The sequence below is a fragment of the Bactrocera tryoni genome, chromosome 2, assembly GCF_016617805.1.
Source record: "Bactrocera tryoni isolate S06 chromosome 2, CSIRO_BtryS06_freeze2, whole genome shotgun sequence".
Lineage (NCBI taxonomy): Eukaryota > Metazoa > Arthropoda > Insecta > Diptera > Tephritidae > Bactrocera > Bactrocera tryoni.
This window is the reverse complement of record NC_052500.1, coordinates 6,363,818-6,389,439: the sequence shown is the minus strand read 5'-3', so window position 1 is coordinate 6,389,439 and position 25,622 is coordinate 6,363,818. Positions and strand designations below refer to the sequence as shown.

Sequence of the window (25,622 nt, the reverse complement as noted above, 5' to 3'; positions counted from 1 at the left end):
TCTCCAACAATACAGTGTTCATACTTCGATTGCGCTGCCAGTGAGCAGTGAAAACAAAACGCCAGCAGTACCTATTATCACTACCAGCACGTATAGTCCGTCCGCGGTGCTACTACTACTACAACTAATACTACTATTGGAAAATATAATTGCTACTAGCGCAGCGCGTTGCTTGTTGAGTTGTCCAACCGCACACCTACCACCCGCGCGCGTTACGAAACTGGAAAATTAGAAACAATAAATAATAAGAAAAGAGCCTAATTTCAACGACAGCTAGTCTGCAACGTCGTCGAAGAAAAACAAAAAACAAGAATTGCGGCAGTCGCGCTGCCCGTTCGTGGCCATTTATGTACTTAAACTCCGGCCGTAGGCGTTAAGACAGCACAGTGCGCTTGAGTGTTTGCTCGTAAATAGCATGATGTGTAAAACAATTGAGTAATATACTTGAGTATGTGTGTGCGCGCGTGTGTGTTCATACAAAAAGCGATAGTAGTGAGCGCGACTCCTAGTAAAAACCAGAAAGTAGTCAAACCACCAAAAGTTCGAGTAGCCGACAGCGCTACGATTCAGTGAATGCTGCTGGAAGAGGAACAAATAAAACTAAAAGTAACACAAAAAAAATTGAAATCAAACAAGAATTACTACAACCGCAGCGGCAGTGAAGGCGGCAGCAATACAGCCCACAACAACAACAACAACAAAGTTACGAGTAGTAAGCGTAGTAGTAGCGACAATCACTAGAGCCACAGCAGCCGCGACACCAAAGCGCTAGTACTGTTGCGGCTCTTGTTGAAGGCGGTAGGCGGAAGAGTGTGGTAATAATAGAGAATAGGTGATGTTTTCGTGACCCGCGTTAGACGCGTCTATGCGCTGCGTACAGCACAAGCACGGTAAAAAAGCAAACAAAGCAAGTAAAGTTTAAGGTACACGTAGGAGGTGCAATAAAATAGCAGTAAAAATAAAAATAAGACAATATTACAGCAAGTAAAAGCAATAAACGCGAACGTTGGCCAAAAAGTCAAGCCGGCGTCGGCAGCGCAAAATTAGTAAACGTCGCGAGCAAAGAAAAAAAACGAAAAACAACGAAAAGTACTAACTAAAGAACCAATAGCCGTAGTTAGAACAACAAAAACATCAAAAAGAATAAGTGAGCGACGGCGCGCTATAGCGTTAACGTCGAGCGCAGCGCTGAAGCAGCGCGCACAGCGTACAGCGGGTAAGTACAAGTTTAAACTATGTAACATTAAGTATAAAGACGACGCGCCGTTGAGCCGCGGTAGGCTATATGCCTTGCAGGCGTAAAGCGCGCTGTCAGTTTATGTTTATGGCTGCTTACTATTTGATTTGTTTTACAACGTTATCTTTTTTGCAGCAGCCGCAACTAAGCGCGTATTTGCAAAGTCACTTTTTATGTCTCCCTTTAAAGTTTTTTGTATAAGCGCCTAGGTTCAATAAATTTTTACAAATATTTGTACCAATGAAAGCAGCGCTGTTAGTTTTAAGCACGCGCTGCATCCTACAAAATAAAGAAAGAGCCAGAAGAGTGATTTAAACTGGTGCGGCGGATCAGCGCGGAAGCTTAGACTTACTTTATTTGCTTAGAAAACTCTAGCGCGTATTTATTATACATTTCTAAGTACTTGCCGTACGTATTCTATGTACATAAATACATTTATTTTCATATAATAAAGTAAAGACACGAAATTACGAAATTTATGAAGCAGCGCTCAGCCGTAGTATAGTAGAATATACGCGCACAGCGCAGCGCGCTGCCGAACGGAGTGCGCTCTTTCTTGGCGCTCATCTTCCATATACTGGTTACCTTCATCCACATCTTCCGCTTTAACATTTTCGTCATTTGCTGTCGCTGGTACTGACGCTGACGCTGAAGCTGATTGTGCTTGCTGTAGGTGTGTGTGCGCGCTTCATTCTTATTGTATATATTTTGGTGACTCTTCTATTTGCAAACGTTTTAAGATTATCGTATACGCTTTGCTTGATTATTTATTATTTCATTTCAATTATTTTTTCACCCGTTTTCTCTGTGTACTGCGCTCAACTTGTCAACATCTTTGCCGTTGTTGCCTTTGTCATCATCATCATTATCATCGGCAGCGCACTTTGGCAAAACGGCTGAGCAATCAAGTGTGTGGGCACGTACGCGTATATAAATATTTATAGGCATATAAGAATATAAATAAGCTTGTACTAGGTGCTTGCTATATGAAAGAGTGGTCGAGCTCAATGAGCACAGTGAAGATGGTGAAGAGAGCGCACGTAGGCCTGTCTGCTGTTTTACTCCACTGGGACGATGTGTAGCGAGTGACGAGTGGGTGGGTGGCTTTGGCTGTGTGCTCTCACCCAGCTCATATGAGCTCATTGGAGTATAAAAAATTATTAGTCATTTGCTCTCAGTGCGCGGCGATTTGCCATGCTTACCAGCTTGTGCTACGGAATATTTTAAAGCTTTTCGATTTTATTAGTAGGGATTCGAAATACTGGCAGTTAGTGAAGCTAGTGAGGCACTCTTGATTATTAATTGAATTTTTCAGAAAATATCAAACAGATTGCAATATTTCACAAAATTTCTACTCAAAATTTATTTTCGTGTAAAATTGATAAAAAAGAATAACGAAACGTGTGGCAACGCCTTATATAAAAATTACAACTCGTAACCTAAAACTAAAAATAGCATAACATCTTTCTTCATAAATTTGTAGACAAAGGAAGAACGATATAATAGGAACCATTCATTTTGAAAAAAATCAGAGTTTTGGTTATAAAATGGTTATATTGGGTAGTCGAAAGAGTATTTTCGTATTTTGTCAATTGTTGTCATTGAATTGTTGTATTGAATAATTGTTTCTCTCCAATGCACCCAATCGCATTGTGTCATACCGTATAGAGTTGAAAAGGTGAGATTTTAAGCTTCATTTAACCAAAAATTAAGTTCGGGGAAGTTGAAAGAAGTTATAGCTGTTCACAATGAATAATGAAGAAATTCGAAATATATTGAAAAATTTTTATATAAAAAAGTGAAGAATATTTGTTTATTTATTTATTAGTATAAATAAAAAAATAAGTTGAAGTTTGATTAGGAATACGAAAATACTTTTTCGACTAACCAATATATTGGTTATGTCTGACAGCGGAAGCTGAAAACTCTATGCTAAATATATATAATAAGATGTAGTGAATCGTAGGTAATAAAAAACTCAATTACCATTTTTTTGTTGATACGTTTTTTGCATTTTAAGTGACGAACTGTAAGTCTTACTAAGCATTTAGAAAAAATATGTGTGTTATATCTTACGATGGATTTTAAAATGTTTGGTAGGGAAGTACAGATTTGATCAGCAGTCCACGATAAAGTCGCCCGTAAAGTTAAGCAGAGGTGAAATTTAATTGCGTGGAATATTCGCCTAAATGTAGGCAACGTTATACTAATATTTCAACGTGGTCTACCTTTAGGCGCTTAATTAAATTGTTTGCTATTATAGCAAGAAATATTGCAAATCATTTAATTTGATTGTGAGCTTCCAATTTTGTGTAATTTTAGAACAGAAAAATGTCTAAATTACGTGAAAAAGAAAACAAAAATATTACCCACTAAAATAATTATTTGGTGTTAAAGTTTTTCGAATCAAAATTTTTTTTAATACTAAAGAATTTCCAAAAATTTTTAAGTTAAACAAAAGTACAATATTTCGAATAAAAAACAATCTGGCAGCACCCTGGAAGTTGAACATTTTGCAGCAAGTTAAGAACAGCAGCAACAATGATGCATCAACCAAGAACCAAACCTCAACGCTTTTGAGAACCATTAAGGCACACACAGGCACCCAGCAACGCGCTCAACGCTCTCGCGCTACTCGTGTGGCAAGTTCCACTGACTGACGCTTTGCGCAACGCCAGCTAACAAATGTGACGCCATGCTGCACTCGTAACTCACTTTTACGCGAAGCAGCAACAACACAAACAATGAGTTTTGTTGTAGCTATTGGCATGCACGGACACCATTCATTCGCTTGGTGGAGCAGCGCGTGCAGCCATTGTGCCGTGCATGCACAGCCACAAGCGCAACAACAAAGCGCCATCACTGTGTACTACAGAAAAGCGAGTAGTATATGCAAGCGTGTCCTTATATACATACATATGAGACATAAAAGTATGTATGTATAAGCAGGCGCTTCCAAAACTCTTGTGTCTGCTTGGTTTTCGGTCTTTTGTGACTTGGCGCTCACTGCTAACGCTGCGCTTTTACTCTGTGACCAACAACGCGCGCGCCTTACACTCACCGGGCGCCACACTAAACTTTTGCTTTTCGCTGATGGAGACAATTCGTTTTTCAGTTTCAATTTCGTTTTCGGTTTCAGTTCCCTTTTGCAGCTTCAACAGGACACACAGAGCGGACTAACCAAAGCGCCGCAGTTGTTCGCACTTACTTACTACTACTACTAACTTACCACTACATAACACAGCCAGCTCTGCCAATACTAAATTTTATATGTATGCATATATACATATGTACATATATGTGGAAATATATATGCTAGCGCGCCGCACAAAGTATATGGCATAGTGCGCTGGGGCTGGCTATGAGTGATTGTTACTGTGAAACAGTGATTTTATGTGCGCCATTGTCGGCGCACCGCGTTGGTCCATGCCATCGATGCAGTGTATGAACGCGCGTTTGTTTGTGTGTGCCATTGCGCGAGTGCAGTGCAGTCTCAACTGTCAGTTCAGCCAGTCAGTGAAGTGCCGTGTACAGTGTAGAGTGCCATAAGAATAGCCATAACCATAGGAGCCGACGGCGTCCTAGCTGTATTCAGTGCCACATAGTTTGTCTCAACATTTTGGTAGCGTCGTCACTGGACGTCCGCAACGCCAATGTCAGTACTTCGAGCAGGACAGTGCCATAATCTTAGAGGCGCAGCCAAGAGTACACACTATTGCCAGCAGCAGTAGTAGTAGCAGCAGACGCAAGCGGTTCGTGAATTGCAGTAAGTGTGCCAGTTAAATTGACGTTTCACAAAATTTTTTAAGGATTTCTGTGAACTTTCCTTTTGTTACGCGCAACTTCTACAAATTATTTTGTACTCATTTTGGTTCCGTTCATATTTTTTCCATGCGCGCTGCTCACCGCTTTACACATTATTGTCGGCAGCGCTGCTGTCGCCTCAAACAGCTATGTAAGTCATATGTTGTGTGCTTGCACTCCATATAGCTGCGGCGCTCTCGTTTATTTAGTGCGCTGTCGCCAATTTATCCGGCGAGCTTTAGCGCGTCGTCTATGGGCTAGCACAAAAAATGTTTGTAGACAAAACGTTAGCGGTTATGTCAGCGCGTTAATTTCTTTTGGACCGCGCTGGCCTTCATCGTCTTCATTGTCGTTGTCCGCGCCTGCATCCGCGTCATCGCAAGCGTTGCCTCACGCCTCGCGTCTTGCAGTTATGAGTACGCAAGAAGTGAGCGCGTTGGAGAAGTCATGTGTAAAGAGTAAAAGGGTAGCGGACAGTGTCAATGAAGAAGAGCGTGAGAGCGCGCAGGCAAGTGTGGGTAAATATAAATACGTTAGCGGCCAGAAAATGTGCGAATAATTTGTGTAAAAGTGCAAAAAACCTTTGCAAAAATAGGAATGAAAATCAAATTGCTCGCGTTGCAGGGGTATCGTTGAAAAATGGCAAGTTAATAATTGGTGGCATCTGTATATAGTATGTGTGTTATATTTAAAGTTTGGTGGCAAGAAAATTTAAAACAATTTTTTCTAATAATAAACACATTGACGTACTTAATTGAGTTCCAATCAATAACTAAGAATTGTCCGCAATTAGTTCAGTATTTAATTGACTTAAATTTGTTGTGGGTAATATAGTAACTAATTAATGAATGACTTAATTAAAAGTTTTGGAAATGAAATATGTATTTTTGAATATATAAGAAGAATCCTGTTTAAGTTAGTGACTAATTTTTGACGACTCCCCGAAATGGAATGTGATATATAATATTTAACTGAATACCAATGGCTTCTAGTTTAATGAACTCAACACTTAACTAATTAGCAAAAAATCAATCAAAAAGTTGAAAAGCTATCAAAATTGCTTCTAATCAATATTACACTAATCAATTGGATTGATATATAAAAACAATTGCCAGAATACCAGGCGTGTGAACAACTTAAGCTCGTTTCGGAACTCAGTTGAGTAATTTAGCAATTTTAACTCAATGCTATAGTCAATTTACTAATTTAAGAACAAAAGTGATTTAGAATCTTAAATAAATAATTTAAATGATTAATTTGTAACTAATTAGTGATTAATTGACTAATCAATGAATTTGAAGTAAAAGTCTTCGCTTAATCAATAATTTATTTATTTACATTAATTATCATTTATTGAGATTAATTTGTAACTAATTAATAACTAATCGACTAATCAATGAATTAGAATTAAAAGTCGACACTTGTAATAGAGTGCATCTTTAGCCAGTTTCGATTATTTAATAATTATTTTTTTAAGATTAATTTCTAACAAATTAATGGCCAATTGACTTATCAATAAATTTTAATTAAAAATCGACACTTGTGATTGAGTCGATCTTAAGCTAGTCTTTGATTAATCAATTATTAATGTATTGAGATTAAATATTATTTATTGAGATTAATTTCTAACTAATTAATTGCCAACTGACTAATCAATGAATTTGTATTAAAAGTCGACACTTGAGATGTAGTCCGCCTTTAGCTAGTCTTTGATTTATCAATAATTAATTTATTGAGATTAATTATTGCTTAATGAGATTAATATATGACTAATTAATGGCTAATTGAATAATCAACGAATTCGAATTAAAAGCTGACACATATGTTAGAGTCCGTCTTTATCTAGTCTCTGATTAATCAATAATTAATTGTTTGAGACCATTGAGATTAACTAATTAATGATTAATCAGAGACTAGCTGAAGACTAGTTCAATCACAAGCCATTTAATGGCAAAGTGATTGTACAATCCATTATAATGCCCTGCTACCGAGTATAATTAAAATGTAACTTTATCCAAAAAAGGATTAGCAACCAAGTTCACAAATGATTAATTTTATTTTCCGCTTAGTTAATTGACTAGTCAGTAAAAAATTTCGCAAATCTTTCCAATTTTGACTTATAAGCGACTTAATTGATTCCTATGCTGGAGTCATTATGTTTCATTCAATGACTGCTAATCATTTTCTGGCAAATGGAGGCGAAAGAATAGACAAATATTAAACAATTTGTCTTATTACAAAGGAAATTGAATGATGATCTCTTACTTTCTAGAGAAAAGATATTTTAGTTAACGACGCTCAGAATTGATGGCGACGTTTTATTGGGTTTTGTAAATTCGTTTAAGTTTATTTATCAATTGACTTTAACTAATAGTCATTGACTGCAGTGATAGGTGAAAATTATTATTTACTAAATATACATTCGACAGCAATGACGATGGAAACAAGCTGAGTTGATCTCAGCTACTTACGCCTATTAATAAAATTATTATTTGCCAAGCGATTACGACTTAATTCAATTGAATAACAAGTCGCTTAATTTTCACATGAATTCCAAAAATATTTTTTTACGATTAATGTAATTTCAAAGCAGTAATACAAAAATCCATATTATTAGGTGTAAAATAGGCAGAAAGTAAATTATGTGAGCAAACTTGTTCCAACTTATCTTGTGAATGAATCACTCATCGACTTTTAAACCGGCAGCTTGTTGCAATGAAATTTTTCAACCAAATACAGGTGGCATGCAAGCGCATTTTCTGAATGACTGAGTGACAAGCTAGCGCTTGATATTCGCACTACAGCCAGCAGACTGTGTAAGGTGATTAAAGTACATAGCGCTCTACATATACGGACTGTAGTAAAATACTAGCCGTCGTAATATGGTACGTGCGTGAGCGCAGCAAATAGCTGGCAGTTGGTGCAGGCAGTCTATAGCTTTTGTGCTAAAATTAGATTGATATGGTACCACACAGAAATTCAAAAGAAGCAATGCAAAAACAAATACTATTATGCACAAAGTGCAGCAGAGCGCCGCAAAACAACACTTTTCTTTCATTACCCAGACACTTCCAGTGCATTGTTGCTGGATGTGCGCTCTTATTCTTATTGGAATTGTAGTGTTGTTTGTTGCGCTTCGTACCATGCGGCTACCCAGTCGCTGCCGCCGCTAACGCATACAAATATTTGCACAAGCAAAGTGTCTACATATGAATGGCGCATGAAGTGCGCGATGATTGGCGTGCGCGCTGTGGACGGCGTCTAAGCAGCTCAAGTGCACTTTTTGTTGCAAATATTAGCAAAAGTGAATCAATAGATACAGAACGCGCTGTGTAAAAGCAAGACGTTGCAATGCAGGCGCAGTGCAGCAACGCGCTGGGGACGCGTCGCAACGCAGACTTGCATGTAGACAGACAATAAGGCAACTAGGCATGAAAGTTGAAGAGTAAGGCTAAAAAGGCGCAAGTGTAGCGGCAGTTGTAAGCGGCGCTAAACGTAGACTAGTTGTTGGACAAAGTGATTTGAGAAAAGACGCTGAAAATGGTAAAAGATATGCGCGCATAACGCAAACGTGCAAATATAGGCGGCGCGCATATCGGTATATTAGTACTAAGGTAAGGCAACTCACTTTGAAATGTGCAAAAATAGGCAGCGCGTCACAGAAAATCAATGAGAAGTGTTAATTAAGCGTACGCGGCGCGTTCATTTTATTAACGAAATATACGCAATCATCGAAACTTTGTTATAGCTACGAAGGCGCTTGCTACACGCAACACTTTTACACCCAACAGCGCTTACTACCGCGTGCGTAACGCGCGCTTCGAATTGCATACGCACGCGAGTCCACCCATACCGCTACTACTTTGCGAGCGCACACTAATTGTGACATCAAAGCCAAAGTCTACGCATATCAATGACTTTTCTGCTTTCACATTGTGTTTGTTTTTGTGTGTTTTATTGCTATATTTGACGTAGCGTAAGGTCTTGCGTATTACGCGCTGCATAACACACATACGCTCACACGCTCACACGCTCCGTTAAACTTCTGCCCACGCATGTTGCACGCCTCATAAAAGCGAAAACAAATACACGCAATGGAAACGAAACGAAAATTTCACTACCAAACGGACAAAAATAACAATAAAACATAAAGCAACGCTTCGGCTTTAAGCGACAGAAATGCTATGTGCAACTCTGCCGTTACACGAGTGAGCAAGCTTTTGCTACTACTACATACGCCCGAAGCGCTTCATGCTGACACTTATACGCACGAACTGTCAAACGTTCAGCTAAATTTGACAAGCGCCTGTTTAGTTGTCAGTTGTAGTGTGAGTGCTTGCGTCAGCCCGCCGCACCACAAGTTGGCACGCCAGCGCGTCCCTACGTTTGACTGTCGGCGCGTCAGTTCGAAGTCTGCTTTGTCAAGTCTACAACTTTGCACACTTGAATCATTACATACACATATGTAATATGTAAATACCCATAGCGGAAACTTACAAAGAGCACGCGCGCGCAACACCAATGCGTACCCGTAAGCAACAAATTCCGCCTGCTGCCACCTGCGCCACGCCAGCTTACATTGCCCCTGTATCAAACATTCCCTTTGGTTGGGTTGCGCTTTCCCTGTAGTCCTTTCGTTTGGCCCGCGTCCTCGTCACCCATTGCTCGAGCGTTGTGTGCACCCTCCGGAAAATGCCCACCTACGCACAACGAGACAAGCCGATTAGTTACGAAGTTCGTTCGGTTTTACACCTTGGCGCGCGTAATTACAGCCTTCTGGCACTCTCGCACGTTTGCGTGTGTACTCGTATTCTCGCTTTTGCGAGTAAGTTGTTGTACGCTACAACAAAAGCCGCCTACACACCACACACAGGAACCGTACTAATAGTACTCATACACCTAAGTGGCTGTCCGTTTTACTAGTCTAGGTGCCGTACTCGTACTCGTAGAACGTACATTTACTCGTACTTGTATACACTGGCGAGTATGTACTCCTCAAGCGTACTCGTAATCCCGAGCTTATGTACATACACATATCTATATATTTAAATAGACTTTTTTTGAGAGCATTTTGTAGGTTTTAAAGTGGCGTCAGGGTTTCATAAATTGTTATCACTTTTAGTTATTTTTTTAATCTTCATATGTTTAAATATAAAAAAAACTAGCTTAGAGAGGCTACAGACTTCTGTTGATACTTATTGTTAAATACAAGTATACTTGTAGATTAGAATGACAGCTCATAAATTTTATGGACTTTAGTTTCGGTAAGCCGAAAAGAAAATCAAAATTACGCATTTGTTTGGCCGATACCGTACAGATCACGAAAAACCCTATGAGCACCGAGCCACTGCCAGCCAATTGTTGCCTTTTTTCACTATTTCGAGCGGTTTCATTGTGTGCAGTCCACTCGGATGACTGTCGACTAAACTTCGGAATGAAATTATGGAGCCATGTTTCATCCATTCTCCCAAATCGACGTAAAACCGTGGGTTTATTATGCTTGAACTTCTCCAAATACTGCTCTGAATCATCAACTCGTCGTTGTTTTTGTTCAAAAGTGAGCTTGGGAGGCACGCATTTTGCACGGAGCTTTCTCTTATCTTTACAGTGCTTGCCATCTCTAACAACTCCACTTTACGGTCATCCAAAATTATTTTGTGGACTTTTTTGATGTTTTCGTCGGTAACAACCTCTTTAGGACGTCCACTGGATTTATCGTCCTCGTTACCCATTTCACCTGGTTCAATCTTAGCAAACCACTTTTTAATCGTCCTCCCCTTATAGCTGAGTTTACAACAGCGTGCCCGTCGTCCCTCCTTTTCGCAGTTTGGCGCCGATCGGAGATTCCAAACGTAACCAGGTACTTCTCCACCTAGTATTTCCAACGAAGTGGAGGTGTTCCTCTTCCTTTGCTTCCACCGGCGGGTACTGAATCGAAAACCTTCAAAGTGGAGTGTTCTCTTCCAACCAAGCCTGAACTATGTCAATGTCGACGTATGTATATCTCATACAGCTCATCGTTCCATCGAATGCGGTATTCGCCGCAGAACCTTTCTCTCGAAAACTCGTAGCGCTGACTCATCAGATATTGTCATCGTCCATACCTGAGGACTTTACTACTTAATTGCCTACTCAGTCCGAAGTAGAACTTTGGCAAGAGTTCTTCCGCGTTGGATTTCGAGCCTGACGTTGTTGTTGGTGTATTGCTGGTTCCAAGATAGACGAAATTATCTACGACTTCCAAGTCATGACTGTCAACTTGGGAGCCAAGTCGCGAATGCGACAACTGTTTGTTTGATGACAGGAGATATTTCGTCTTGCCCACGTTCACTACCAGACCTATTTGCTTCGGTTACTTACTCCCATCTGGAAAAAAGCAGAATTAGCGGCGCTGTTGTTGTTGCCAATAATATCAATCAGCGTATACATATACACTAATAGAAGATTGTACCGTTTCGATTAAGCTCTGCAGCTCGAATTATTTTCTCCAGAAGTAGATTGAAGATCGCACGATATGAAGTCGCCTTGTCTGTGTCTTCGTTTGGTATCGAACGGCTCTGAGAGGTCCTTCCTGATTATGACGGAGCTTTTAGTATTGCTCAACGCCAGTTTACACAGCCATATTAGTTTTGCAAGGATACCAAATTCAGACAAGGCGGTACAAAAGCAGCTCCTATTCGTGCTGTCAAAAGCAGCTAGTATTTGTCTTTGCCACTGATAATTGCTATTCGTGCGATAGAATTTCTGCTCCATCAACATCGATTGGGGAGTCGAGTTTATACTTATTAGAAATACACTCATTACTATTACTAATAAAAACTTATAAGATCACCGCTATTAAGGACTAATTAATATTGATAGATCCACAATTTCCTTACCACACCCAAAAGATACCGGAAGCGCGGTAGTCATTTAATATGGAATTAATCGTATTTAGCGGGATAGTCTTTGAGGAGTACGAGCGAGGAGCCGATGCTTTGCGAACAGCTTAGCCCTCATTGCAAACCTCTGATGTTTTTCTATCACATATTTCCTCAACCATACACTATCCAAAGTGGATTTGAGAAGGCCCTGGAACTTAATTAAGCCAAATAAAATAAGCACCAAAAATATTCAACCGCGGGGATATAAGTAAAACAACTTTCTGCAGCGGCTTTAAAAACAGATCAAGCCATTTTCGTTGTTCAGAAAGAATCATCGCGTACGTTGGATCTAGGTCACAGGAACAGAGCCCAGTTTTTTGTGTCACCAAGAACTTTCAACTTTGCAAGCTTTTTCAATATAGCTTAGATAAAATGTGCTAGAAGAGAATCAAAAATATCCGCGTAAACTAAATATTAGTGATAAGCCCATCATAGATAAGTCGAGGAAGTTTTTGAAGATTATGGACGTATTGGAACCTGCGCTAGCTCTAGAATAAAAGTGAGCCACTTGTCCAACGAAATGTCAGGCAAATACAGATTCTAGAGTCCTAATATTTTGTCCTGATATTTTACCTGCTGAGACAGCCCAACATAAATTTGAATATTTAGTTTTAAGTCCGCTTTTATAGAACATAAAGTCCGCGAGGATAGCTGATTGTTGTAACATTAAAAAAAGTAATTTTTATATACTTTTTTTATCAAAACGCAAACCGAAAAAAATGAAGAAATAAATAACTGAAAATTCTCTAAACACATTCCGCCTTCCCCTTGTTAAAATTTCCACACTCTACCAGAACCAGAAACTGCTCAATGGGCATTGTGACCATGCACAACACTTTCGATAATCGATTACCCTCGCATTGTACATACTTCCGGCATTAATGCTACGCTTGCAAAAACAATCGCTAATCGACGGTGCGCTACTCGAAGCCGTACACATATGCCACTCACTCGTGTTGTTTCAGCGAATTTTGTTTTTGTGTTTTTTCGTTGTTCCTGTGCTTTAACTTTGCGAACGAACTGAGCGCCGCAAGACGAAAACAAAATTGCATTGACGCATTTCCAGTCTGTTTCCATTCTGTTTTGTTTTCGATGAATTAAAAGCGTAACCCGGCGCAACACCGACCCGCGCGAAGGCCAACGAACAAGCTGCACAACACGCCGCACAACACGCCGCACGTCAAGCGGCATAGCATGACGCGAGACGTAGCAGACAGCAGGCGGATTGAAGCGGCAGTGGTGCGCTTGCGTCAAGAGAGCGGGCCAGCTAGTGAGCATGGAAAAGTGTGAGTGAAGAGAGCGTACGCGCTATAGATAGCAGACTAACGCGCGCCGAAGGACTTTTACGTAGTTTACGTTACGTTTTTTACTATGTAGGCGTATGTGCGAGCGACAGTGGTGGCCATGAGCGTGAATGTATGCTGGTGCTTGCTCGCATGATGGTGAAGGTGTGCTATGCGCGGGTGGTCACCGCATTGGTGCGCGCGTATGTGCATGTGTGGGTATGAGTACGCGCGAGTTGTATTGTACGCGCGCGCGCGCCTATAAATCGGCAACGTTTTACTGCCATACATACTTAGGACGGGTTGTTTGCTGGCTTGCATGCGAGAGCAGCGTTGCATAGTTTTTCAATTAGTTTGAGAAAGGTGCTTGCCGGCGACAGGCGTTTGGCAAAGGCGTGCGAGCGTGTTTGTTGTGTTCAAGCTTTTATAACTGTTGTATATATATATATATATGTGTGTGTATATGTGTGCGTTTTGAGTCTCTACTGGTTATGCTATTTATAAGCGCTCATACGTATACCAGACGGGCATGAAAAATAAATTTAAGTTTTTGAAAAACAACAACTTTGCCGAAAAGCAGCGGATAATGCGGGCGCCGCGTCAATTGTGATTTGTGCGCACTCACGTAAAGAACAGCAGTAATTTAGACGAATTTCGGAACGAAATAGTTTAAGTGAAAATTTTGTGCTTTCGCAAATATTACAACAAAAAAGTGGCCGCGGTGTGCTGCGCCTGAAAATCGCCCTTACTTTTGCCTGTGTATATTTATTTTATTGGCTTCCGCGTTGCAAAAAGAAACGCACTTGAGAAATGCGTTTGGCAGGACTCGTCGTTAGTCGCCCGTCGTTGTCGTCGTGCACGTCGTAGCAATAAAATCGATATTTCCTTGCTGTATCTTACGGCGAAAGGTGCGCAGCAGCAGCGACGACGTTAGCTGCAGACGCAGCGCCGACAGCGCAGCGCTAACGCTGCACCGCTCGTACACAAATAACAACAATTAAACGTATAACGGTACAAATGCCAGCTACCAATTGAAATTGCAAGCAAGCGACAAACGGCGGCGCCAACAGCGCGCTGCCAGCGCTAACCCTTGCACCCACATTGGCGCTGTGGCTTGTGCTGCCAGCGTACACAACTGTGTATATGCAACGACTACGACGACGACGACTAGAAATATGTCTGCCACAATGGCGATAGCAATGGCGTTGCCGAAGACGATGTCGTTCTTGACTGCGCATTCGTTATTGGCGTATCCGTGTCTCGTTGATTCGTGCCGCTCGGCTATAAACACAATCACAACCAATACTAGCAACAGCGCAACAACAACTACAAGTAATAATACTACAGCTACTACTACTATGCTGCCATACAGTACATGCGCGCCGTTGTTATTGTTGTTTTTATTATTGTTGCCACCGTCTGCAGTCATAGCATATGCCGTAAAAAATATAAACGTGACTCGTACGACATTGATGTTGGCGATGACGACGACGACGTTAGCGGCAGCGGCGTTCTAAATGCAGCTGCATGTGTATATGAAGTCATATAGGCAGCGAGCCAGTCAGCGGACGGCGGAAAGTGTGTGCGCGTTGCAAAAAAAAAAAACATATAAAGCAATAAACTAAATTCTCTGTGGTTCGGCAAGCAGCATTCGGCGCTGCTAATTTGACAAAAAATAAACGCCGCGCTTGGCTGAAGGACGCAACGCGTTAGCGCCTTGTACGCGCCGCAGCAGTCAACATATTCGTACAAACACTGAGTTGGTTTTGTGTTAAAAATAATAATGATAAAGTTTGTTAGGCAAAAGAGTCGCGAGCATTCAGTTAAAGCATCAAAAAGTTTTTTTAAGAAAAAGGTGAGCGGCCGCCGCAAGTGGCAAGCAGACACAGCCAGCGAAAAAGTGCTCCTACATACACAGCAATACACACACATACATCGGCAGGCGCGCGCGTGTGTACGCTCCCCACACACACATACACCCTTACAAACTAGTAATCGCGCAAGCGGTTGTTGTTGGTGCCGCTCTTATCGTTGTCATAGTCGTGAACGCCGTATCCGTCGCCGTTTTCAGTGTCTACTTCTTTGCTTCTTTTGGCTTTTCCTCAACATTTTTTTCGTTTGTCATTTCTTTTGGCGTTCTTATAGTTTGCGCTGCGCTTTTCTCTTCACATTTTTCGTTTTCCCCTCCGTTCTCTAAATGATATTGTTTTGCGAACGCATCCCTGTCGCTAAAAGTCCGGAAATTCCGTCGCCCACCAATACAATTATAGTTGTTAGTTTAAAAGGAAAAAAAAATCAAAAACAAAAACAAAAGCAGAGTCAAAATATACATATTCATAGTTTTCTAAATGTGTGTGTGTGTTTATTTTACTAGCAACGGTGTATGTGTGTGTGCGCTTGCAATTTATGTATACTACACGATTTACATACACAAATCTATATATATATGTGTCGCGCTATATAACTGTATGTGTTTGTATTGTTTTCAGGGCGAGTCGAATGATTCCGGTACCGAATCTGATGGTGACGTCCTAGATGTTGACAAGCATCGCCCTTTAGACTTGGACATGGAAACCAGTGAGTCTTGCATGCATATCTTGAAAATTATATAAAAAAAAAAAAATAATAAAAATTGTATATATGATACCGTGCTGTAGTGGTGAAGAGTAAAAGTCCGAGGAGAAAATTAAATTTGAGCGACAGACCTTGTCTAGAACATTTGAAATCAGTTTAAGTTAGGTTGGGTAGCAGAGAGACAACCGGAAAGCACACTATATGCTTCCACGAAACATTAATTAAGTGAAAAGATAAATAAAACAAAAAGAAATTTCGGTGTCTAAATTTAAAAAAAAGATGTTTACCCAGAGAAAGTAGTCTCTACCGAAGATGTAGAAAGTAACTGGTAGATGAGTCACCTTCTTAACCGTGTAGCTTATTAAGGGGTATTTTGTCGGTAATCGAAACGACCTTGACACATACTAACGAAGGTTGAAATCGGCAAAAGGCCCACATCAATGAAGTCAACAGTCCAACGCCATCTCCTATACAAACTAGAACAGAAAAGTTGTCGGGCAAAGTAAGGTCCGAACAACAATGTGACAAGGTAGAGATAATATCAGATGCACTGAGCCAATTTTCCTACGTAGACAGCTGGTTTGCAATGAAATTTTGCATTATATCCGAGCATAATATCAACCATAATAGCTTAACTCTGAACACCTTAACCCTGAACAGCTTAACTCAGTGCAATAAAGCTTCGGTATTCAAGGATTGCGACCGCTGTCACCTAAAATATTGTTTATACCGTATCTATCAAATCAGATATTTAAAAAATGGGAGAACAACATATGTATAACTATCTGAACGACGAACCCAAGTCTTTCTTTGTCTAAACCGACGGAGGCTCAAAAGCTTTTGTAAGATACTTGCTGACCTTAAGTCCTCTCCCTTCTTCTGTCTGTGATCGGTTTCAGCTAAGACTGATTCGTTATAACATGTTTAAGGCATACTCAATCATAATCTGAAATGAAATAGTCTTAAGGGAGGTCTGATCTCATTGATTTCAATATATATCAATTTCAGTATCAATTTTAGTATCAGCTTAGGAGGAATACTCTAGGATTCGTGAACTTAGCTAAATTTTGATCGGTTTCTAATATGTACGTATATCAAATTCACAATGAGCTGACAATCGTTTCCAAAAAAAATTACGACAAAGTAAACACTCAGTAGAACCGCAACTTAATTATTTATAAGAGCTCCTTTAGCAACTCTCTTAACTTCCCAAAAAGCCATAGAAAATCTTGTCGGATTTGTATAAGACTAAGACTCTCTTCTCTTCTTTATTCTTTATTGTCGTAGACACTGCTTACGCGGTTATAGTCAAGTTTACAACAGCGCGGCAGTCGTTCTTCCTTTTCGCTGTTTGGCGCCAATTCGAGATTGCACGTGTAGTCAGGTCCTTCGCCATCTGGTCTTTCCAACGGAGTGGAGGTCTGCCTTTGCTAATGTGGCTCACGCAACTCACGACTTACGGTCTATTCTCCGGGTAGCCAAAAAACACTCGTTTGAAGGCGATGTAGAGTGAGAAGGCGAAACATCCCTACCCAGAGTTGTGCGCTGAGTTTGGGTGAGAAAGCCCCATTTTGATGACAACTACTGCAAATGTATAAAGGTTTACGATTTAAGATCATGCACCTGGAATGTCCGGACCCTTAATTGTGAAGGTGCCGCTACACAGCTTCGTTAGAGTTTAAGGCTCCCAGATTCACTTAATATTCTCGCAGTATTTCTCATAGATTAATTCAGAGACTCTCACTTGAGTAATCTATTGTTAAACACAGAAGTTTGATAGATCTTTAGATGTTCTTTATACTTAGAAGTGTAGTCTTTGTTAATTAAAATCATTTCCTAGAATAAGGTCTAGAAAAGCCCGGCTAGAGACCCTTCGGTCTTTCAAACTCATGAAATTTACTAAAAACTTTGTTGATCTGTCTATATTAGATTCAATTTTCTGTAGTAAGCTTGGGCAAAAAACTTACTTCCTGATAAGTTATGAACTCATTTTGCACGTGTTTTCACGAATTCGCGGACTCACTAAATTTTGCTCATTTAAGACTCGAGAAATAAAGCTTAAATACATAATAACGCATCACATTTCTTTTCGCTCTTTAGGCTTAAGCTCCTGCGCCGATGTGAATTCGCCAACAACAGACACCGCCTGCTCTTCGTCAGCGTCTTCTGCGATGATGTGTCAATCCCACCTTTTATACGATCAACACAGCTCCGAAGAGGAACTGGAAGTGATCAATGGCCCATCATCGGTAGCAGCCGCCGAAGCGGCATCCAATGTATTGGTGGTGCGTGGCACCACCTCATCACTCATATCGGAGCGTGGCTCGTCGTCGTTGGAGCCCGAAGAGCTATTCGGCGAAGCATCGACATCGAAACGTTCCAGCTCAACTTTGGTTGAGAATCGCAAACGATCTCTGGCGCATAGCTCCGATGATGACGTAAGTTGTTAATGCAGTTTATTTGCAATTATATATTTCCGAAAGCATTATTAACTGATGACGTTCTTTTTTTTGTTTGGTTTTGCACGTTTAGCAGCTGAGAAACTTCTTGGAACCAGTATTGACACCAGTGAATTTTCGCACATCACCACCATTGGAAGCTTTCAAGCCAAACCGCAGCCACAAATATCGCTCCACAACGCCACTGATACTATCGGAGGCGCGTTGCGGCATCGAAAATATTAAATTATGTGATAATAGTGTTAATGACGAAAATGGTGAGGCTGCTGCTGGCGGCGCGTCGTCATGTGCCGCAACAGCGGCGTCGGGTGCGTCTAGCGGCAATGCCGCACAGGCCGGCGGTGCATGCGCTGGCGGCGGCGGCAACGGCACTGGCGACAACAGTTCAACGAGTGTGATTAAGGTGTGCGCCTCATCGCTTAAGATGAGCAATAGCAGCCATCATATCTATCAGCCGCAACCCAAATATAATTTCCACTATAATAGTTCGCGCAGTAGTCCCGCATCGACGACCGGTCTCGATGCGATGGAGGTGCGCTCGGTTAGTCCACCGGCGAAACTCTTCCATTCGGCTAGATCACCACACCGCCGACCGATACGCACACAGCACGCCACACAGAGGCTACAGCGACCACATCGGCCGTGTTTAGATTTTGATAAAATGCAGCAAGTAAGTCTCTAATGCAGCGCCAAATCAAAGACTTTTTACTTCTCACTAATTACAAGTAAATGTACCTAAAAGCTCGCATTACCCATAACGAAAACATGAAATTAAAGAAAACGAAGCAAACACACCATTGCAAGCATGATGATTACAAGAGAGAGAAAGAGATTGAGTGAGGCAGGCAGTGAGCGGAGTGGGAAAGAGAGATGTTGCAGATTTGTCAATGAAAGTGAAAATGCAAATGAATTCGATGAAAATTATGTTTATGGCGGTTTTGATGGTAAATATGTATGTAGGTTTTGTACAGCAACAACAAAAATATAAAAAATATACACCGCTAAATAATTTTATGTTAATGAAAGTACCAAAAAAGAAAAAATTAAAGCGAAAATATGAGCGCAAAAAGTCAGTAACAATGAAAGCTTAGTTGTGGCCCTGTGAAAGCGCGCAGTTTTTAAAAGCTTAAGAAAAGCACAATAAATGACAGCGAAAAAAGCAACTGAAAGCAAGCCCCACAAAGCAAAATACGAAAATAATAACCAAATTACAGCAACAACAATAGCCCTAACTATGCAAATCCCCATAATTTACCGTAAAGAACAGACTTTTAGAAACATAAAATCAAAACCAACAACACTACACGCAAACACTTTACATAAATGTATGTGAAAATGTAATTTGTAAGTTCGAGAATTTGTGGTCCCAGTTCTTCTTTGTTTATATAGTATATATATTTTTGTTTCGAAACGTTATGTAAAAGCTTTAAGTCTGAAGTCTGTTAAGTAACATCACTCGATTTTATGTAAAAATATGATCTCGATACTTTTTAGTAACAGGGTTGCCAAATTGCGTTAATGTTTATACTAATTGTCAAATTTTGGGTGTAAATTTTGTTGAAAAGCTGAATTCGGTGTTTAACTAATCTATATATAGGATAGGCAATTCGTAATTCGACCGCGGAAAAGTCTAAAATCATAAAAAATAAAATACTAACAGAGTTCCAATCTCAGCATCCTGAGATATTGTTGAAAAACACTTCATAAAAATGCAAAAAGTTTTTTGAAACCAGCTTTGAAGCTTGTGAAACGAGTCAGTAATGGCAGATCGATCGTAAATCCTTAATATTAGACCCAAAATTTGGAACGTTAGAGTTTAACCAAACTCTTTAAAGAATATTCCAAAAACGATATAAATTTTTAAACTCGAGACAAAAGTTACGCATTTTAGGTGGATTTATCAAGCAAAGGTCAAAACCTAGAGCTCGTGGCAAAGATTTTTGTCTGTAGAGTTATTGGAAGAAAGAATAGTATGTATGTACGTATATTATATACAGGTCACGAACTCTTCTTTATAAACTCTTCACGTTTTTCGTTTTACTATGGTTGCACTGAGCTTTCTATTAGGAATCTGTCAATATTTTGAAATATACTAACGGACAAATGTTTAATATCAAACAGCAAGGTCATCAACGTAGTAGTAAAGGACATAACAGTGGTTATTTCGTTTCAATAGTCGGCAGAGTTATTCTCCTAATAGTAGGCAGGTAGAGTGGTTGTCTAACGACGCACCTAAGTGTTTATGAAGCCCATTGTGATATCGCCGTGACTAAAGTCCTCTAACTCTATTGGCCCCTCTCTACACCTCCCCATGCTTCTGATGAAGTTCATCAGTACGAAAAGTTGTTTCTGTACAACCTCCGAGACGTTGTCAAGAAACTCTTGAACTATTGCGATTATTTTCCCATATAGAGGCTTACATTCGCATAGAAGACGTTTTAAAGTAGCCTACTCTTCTATTATTAGACAGTAACCTGTTAGCACTCTGCAAGTAGTCAGAGACATAAAAATTTCCGCTTTACGGGAATCTAATTGTAGTATAGTGCCTATCCTGATCCGTTCATCTGATTCAATGTTCCACGGGATATCACTATGTGCTGGAGCCCATTTCAAGTTCTTCTTACCATATATACTTTTATGTATTTAAATTAGAATACTTTGGAAGAACTTCTGAATGAAATCCAATGATTACTAAATTTTTAAAATGTCGGAGGAAATAATGAACGAAAAATTAATATCACTTAAAATGATGCATAAAGGAGAGATTTTTGAATACTGTAGTAGCAAACTCTTGATAGACCTTTCTTTTTATATGTTCAGCGAGGCGGAAGATGAGTATAGAAAATAGCATCTTTAGCTCAACACTCAATTTTGTAGGCGTTACTATTGATAGAAAGGTTTCAGAGAGACATATCAGCAAGCGACTTAGAAGGCAGGTCCTAAGCTTAAATTTTATGTAGAGAGGCGTGAACAATCGCTACAATTGTGCAGTTGCCCATACTAACTGCAAAACTAAAACAAAAAACCAAATTGTAATATATACCCAGATATCTTATATGGGTACTACTTAGGCATTGTATTAGGCATCCGTGATTCGTCAGCGGTTACATGGATACCACATAAAAATGCTTTTACTGCTTGATATTTTATTTGCAACATTTTATGGCAGTTACAAGCAGGTTCGATACGCTACTCTCTAATGTTTGGCGAATCGATGAGAGCTTTACTAGCGGCGAATATAGGCAGCTCTTGAAAGCAAGCGGCAAAAGATTACGCGCTAAATTAATAAACAGAAGAAACAACAAGAGTTGGCTTAGTATTTCCAACGCGTGGACCAAACGTTTGACAGCTGAGATTTTACCAGCGCCCTTAAATTGCTTCAGCATATTTGCAATAAGTTCGGCATAATCGCTTAGAAGAATTATAACAGAACTTTGAAATTTTAGCTTTTGGCAACCTTGTTTGCGATTTTTAAGATTTCTTAAGCAAATTAAAGGCATTTTTGAATGAAAAAATTACATTTTTTTCTTGGACTTAAAGAAAAGACAGTTGTTTTTGTGAAATTATAGCATTTTAAAATTTTGATCTCGTTTATATTTATAGGCTATAAAATAAGTTTTTACTGTTTTTCAATGTTGTAAACCCTAAGTAAAGGCCGCAAATGCATTAAGTTCAGGAGAAATTGTTGTAGAAAAGCATTTTGTTCTCATAATTTAGTAATTCCGAAGGCAGACAAACGAAAAACGAACAATAAATTTGTTAAAGAGCAAAAAACGACAGCACAACAACAATAAACAACTCATAACTAATAACTTTACAACAAAAACAAAAGCAAAAACAAGAGACAGCGAAAACAATAAACCTAAAACTTAACAGAGGAAACCGAAAAACAACAACGCATAAATTTAAAAAAGCATAAACAAAAACAACAACAAAAACAAATAAGCAGGCAAAACAGAACATTGAATAGAAAGGAGCAGTGCGCATGCGCACACACGCTGCATATTAAAATCAAATCAAATACAACAACTAATGTATATTAAAAACAAAAACAACAAAAATAAATATAATAACTACAACAACAATACAAAAAAACATTATACATACATACATAGAAACAATAAAAATTTTGAAATACATTTTTGTAATAGGTGAGATAAAGTATACATATGAAGAGGAGTAAAAAGAAGAAGAAGAGAAGCAGGAGAAGCTGGAAGCGGAGCACAAAGAGACGACGCAACAAATAATTGGCGCAAGTGAGTAAGCAAGGATCAAGCCAGCGCGTGCAATTATAGAGAAAAGGAAGAGCAACTGGAGCTGTAGGTGTGGGCACGAGGAGGAGAGAAAGAGCGCGAGAGAGAATGAAAGACACAATACAAGTTGGAGAGGCCCCGGTAAAATGGTTTAAAATAAAAAATATATACATACATACATACAAACAAATAGAAGCAGAAGCGTACATATTTTTTCACCATTTTAAATTACAACAAAAAAAGCTACAACAACAAAAACAATATATTGAGCAAACAATATTAATTATAAATTAAGCAAATTGATGTAAAAACAGTGTGAAGACAGAATTGGTAACAGGTAATAATTAATTAAGCAGCAGATAAAATGGAGGAAAGTAAAAATTCAAACATAAATAAAGCGGAAATAGAAAGAAAGCAAACAAAAAAAAAACAAAAAATAAGAGAAACAGTTAATTAAAGGGGCGAGGGAGCGCATTAAATAATTAAGGCAGAAGGGGACACTTTATATTAGCATAAAAGTAAAAAGGCAAAAATATAAAAACAACAAAAAAAACAAAAACAATTTGTAAATATTGTATTTGTGCTGTAAAAAAACATAATAGCGATAAAAATAGCATACCGAAAAATATGCAAAAATCGGAAGAAAACAACAAGCAAAACTAAAAGTAAGCAGTAAAAAACTAGAAAAAATAAAAATAAACACACATACAAACAAACAAACAACTCAAGCTAAAAAATAACTGACGCAAATAATAAATAAAACAAGAAAAAAAATACTTACAAAAAAAATTTCAAAATAAAAATAAAAAATACTACAACAAAAACTGCAGTTACATATACAGAAACAAAAAACCCTAAAACAACAATAACAATTTAGCAACAAAAACTCAATGTATTTTAATAAATGGCATACAAAGCATGAATGGCAATTGTCTTACAACGTCTCATAGCGCAGTAATATGTATGTAAAATGAGTCAAAGCGGGAGAGAGCAAGAGCGAAAAGCAAAAGTAAAAAACAAAAACAAAAAGCAAAGCAAACGAAAGCAGCGAAATAAATTAAAAATATTTATAAAAACCATAAAAGCAAACAGGTGAGCAAAAAATAATTAATAATAATTCATAGAAAAACAACAATAAACAAAAAATACAAAAAAAAATAAAAACAACAATAAAGAAGCCCACAAGGACTTTGTACAATTTTTTACAGTAAATAACGCAGTAAACGAACCTAAGCAAATTGCAGCCAGAAATAGACTAGCATCTCAAGACAGCGAAAACAGCCCACATAAAAGTAAAAATCACACATACATACACACACACGCAATCATATAGGCAAACTGATATAGACCAACTACAAATACAGAAAATATTTTTTTTCCAACAACAAAAGTCGCGAAAAATAGCATTAAAAATATATATGAACAGCAAAAAATCCTATTAGTTTAGTAAATATGCAGGCATTTAACAATAACAAAAGTAAAAACTTAGCAGCAAACCAAAAAAAATTCCAAAATATTATACTGAAAACGCAAACCTAATACTTAGCATACAGTGAAACAGGTGAATGCAACTCTGTTGTGCTAATTAGCGCTTATTAAAATAAATTAAACTAAAATAATAAATTTTTTGTTATAAAATCTAACAGTTATCGATATCGTTTACGAAAAAGATCAATTATCGAAATCGATATTTTTTACGAAAAAGATCAATCATCGATATATTTCGATTACAACACCAACATTTTTAATTTTCCTTTTTAATGAATTTATTGTTTACAAAATCGATCAGTTATCGAAATTATTTCTTTACAAAAATTACCAATTATCGATATCGATATACAAAAACAATCAATTATCGATATTTAACCGATGAAAACTGTTACAAAACATTGAAAAACGATTTTTTCCTTACCAGCGGGTGTAATCGATATACGAGTAACAAAATTTTTGCGCTTAGAAATATCATCAATAATTTTAAATTAATAAGTTGAGAGTTCCATTATTAGGGGATATAAAACCACAAAACTTCATTTTTGAATTTTTTTAAATTATTAAATATCAATAATCTTATTCTTCGAAATTGATAATTTGTAACCCATATTTTTTCCACTGTCGTAAGAGTAACAAAAATACTATATCGATAAAAAAAAGATAATGTACATTTCGATAGCAATAATTTAAAATCGATATACATTTTTTTATCATCTTGAGAATTCAATGAAATAAATAATCGGTTTCTAATGTCTAAATGATTGAATATCGATAATTCTACCTTTTTAATAACTCATAATTCGTACTAATGTCATACGAATGAAAAAATTTGGTATATCGATAAAAACCGATATCAATAATTTGTAAATCAAATTTCTTGCTATTGTAGTATGAATTAAAAATTTTATCCATCGATAAAAAAGGATAATTTATCGATATCGTTCGATAATTCTACCTTTCGCTATCAGTAGTACATAATTCGTAATTTTTACTATTGTCTATATATTTGAATATCGATAATCCTACTTTTCGCTTTCAATAATTAATATTTTTTACGAATGTCGAATAATTAAAAAAATTGGTTTATCGATAACATATCGATATCTTTCGATATCAATAATATGTAAGACATATTCCTTACAAATATCACATGAATTAAAAAATTTGGTAGTGGTTGATATATCGATAAAACCGATAATTTATCGATATCTTTCGAAATAAATAATCTGTAAACCATATTTCTTACTAAAGTCGTATGAATTCAAAAAATTGGTCCTTCGAAAATAAACCGACAATTTATCGATATCGATAACAACTTTTATTGATATTTTTTAAAATCATCGCCGAATTAAAATAAAGTTTAGACCAAAGTAGTTTGCCTTTCTCAAGAAATAAAATAAAAAAAGTGTTCTAATTAGAGTAACAGAGTTGTATTTACTACAAATGTGCTCCTACTAAAATTTTTAACCGAAATTATCAATGTCCTATGAAAAAAATAAAAGTAAAATAGCAATCAGTTACTTACAAAATAAAAAATAAATAAATTTAATACACTGGATAATCGTTTACTCTTTAAGATTTGAATTGCTCGAACAATA

The 25,622-nt window shown here is 38.1% G+C and overlaps 1 protein-coding gene across 5 annotated transcripts; it reads left to right on the top strand.

Annotated features, from left to right (window-relative positions):
• On the top strand, window positions 1-22,754 carry LOC120768020. Of its 5 annotated transcripts, XM_040094481.1 has the most exons (5): window positions 13,674-15,102; window positions 15,737-15,824; window positions 17,922-18,259; window positions 18,354-18,950; window positions 22,432-22,754. In XM_040094481.1, the coding sequence occupies exons 1-5, from the start codon at window positions 15,031-15,033 to the stop codon at window positions 22,438-22,440; spliced, it is 1,104 nt and encodes a 367-aa protein (XP_039950415.1). In that variant the 5' UTR covers window positions 13,674-15,030; the 3' UTR covers window positions 22,441-22,754. The 5 variants fall into 5 exon arrangements, with proteins under 5 accessions (XP_039950418.1, XP_039950417.1, XP_039950415.1 ...); XM_040094484.1 differs by lacking the exons at window positions 13,674-15,102; window positions 22,432-22,754 and adding an exon at window positions 1-1,216 and having other exon boundaries at window positions 18,354-20,114; XM_040094483.1 differs by lacking the exons at window positions 13,674-15,102; window positions 22,432-22,754 and adding an exon at window positions 4,377-5,003 and having other exon boundaries at window positions 18,354-20,114.
• The last annotated feature ends 2,868 nt before the right edge of the window (window positions 22,755-25,622 follow it).

Excerpts from the sequence above, each read along its gene's own strand:
- LOC120768020 (XM_040094480.1), top strand. The coding sequence starts at position 15,031 with ATGATAAAGTTTGTTAGGCAAAAGAGTCGCGAGCATTCAGTTAAAGCA. Across the intron at positions 15,825-17,921 it reads AGACTTGGACATGGAAACCA|GCTTAAGCTCCTGCGCCGAT; the intron begins GTGAGTCTTGCA and ends TTCGCTCTTTAG. Across the intron at positions 18,260-18,353 it reads CGCATAGCTCCGATGATGAC|CAGCTGAGAAACTTCTTGGA; the intron begins GTAAGTTGTTAA and ends TTGCACGTTTAG.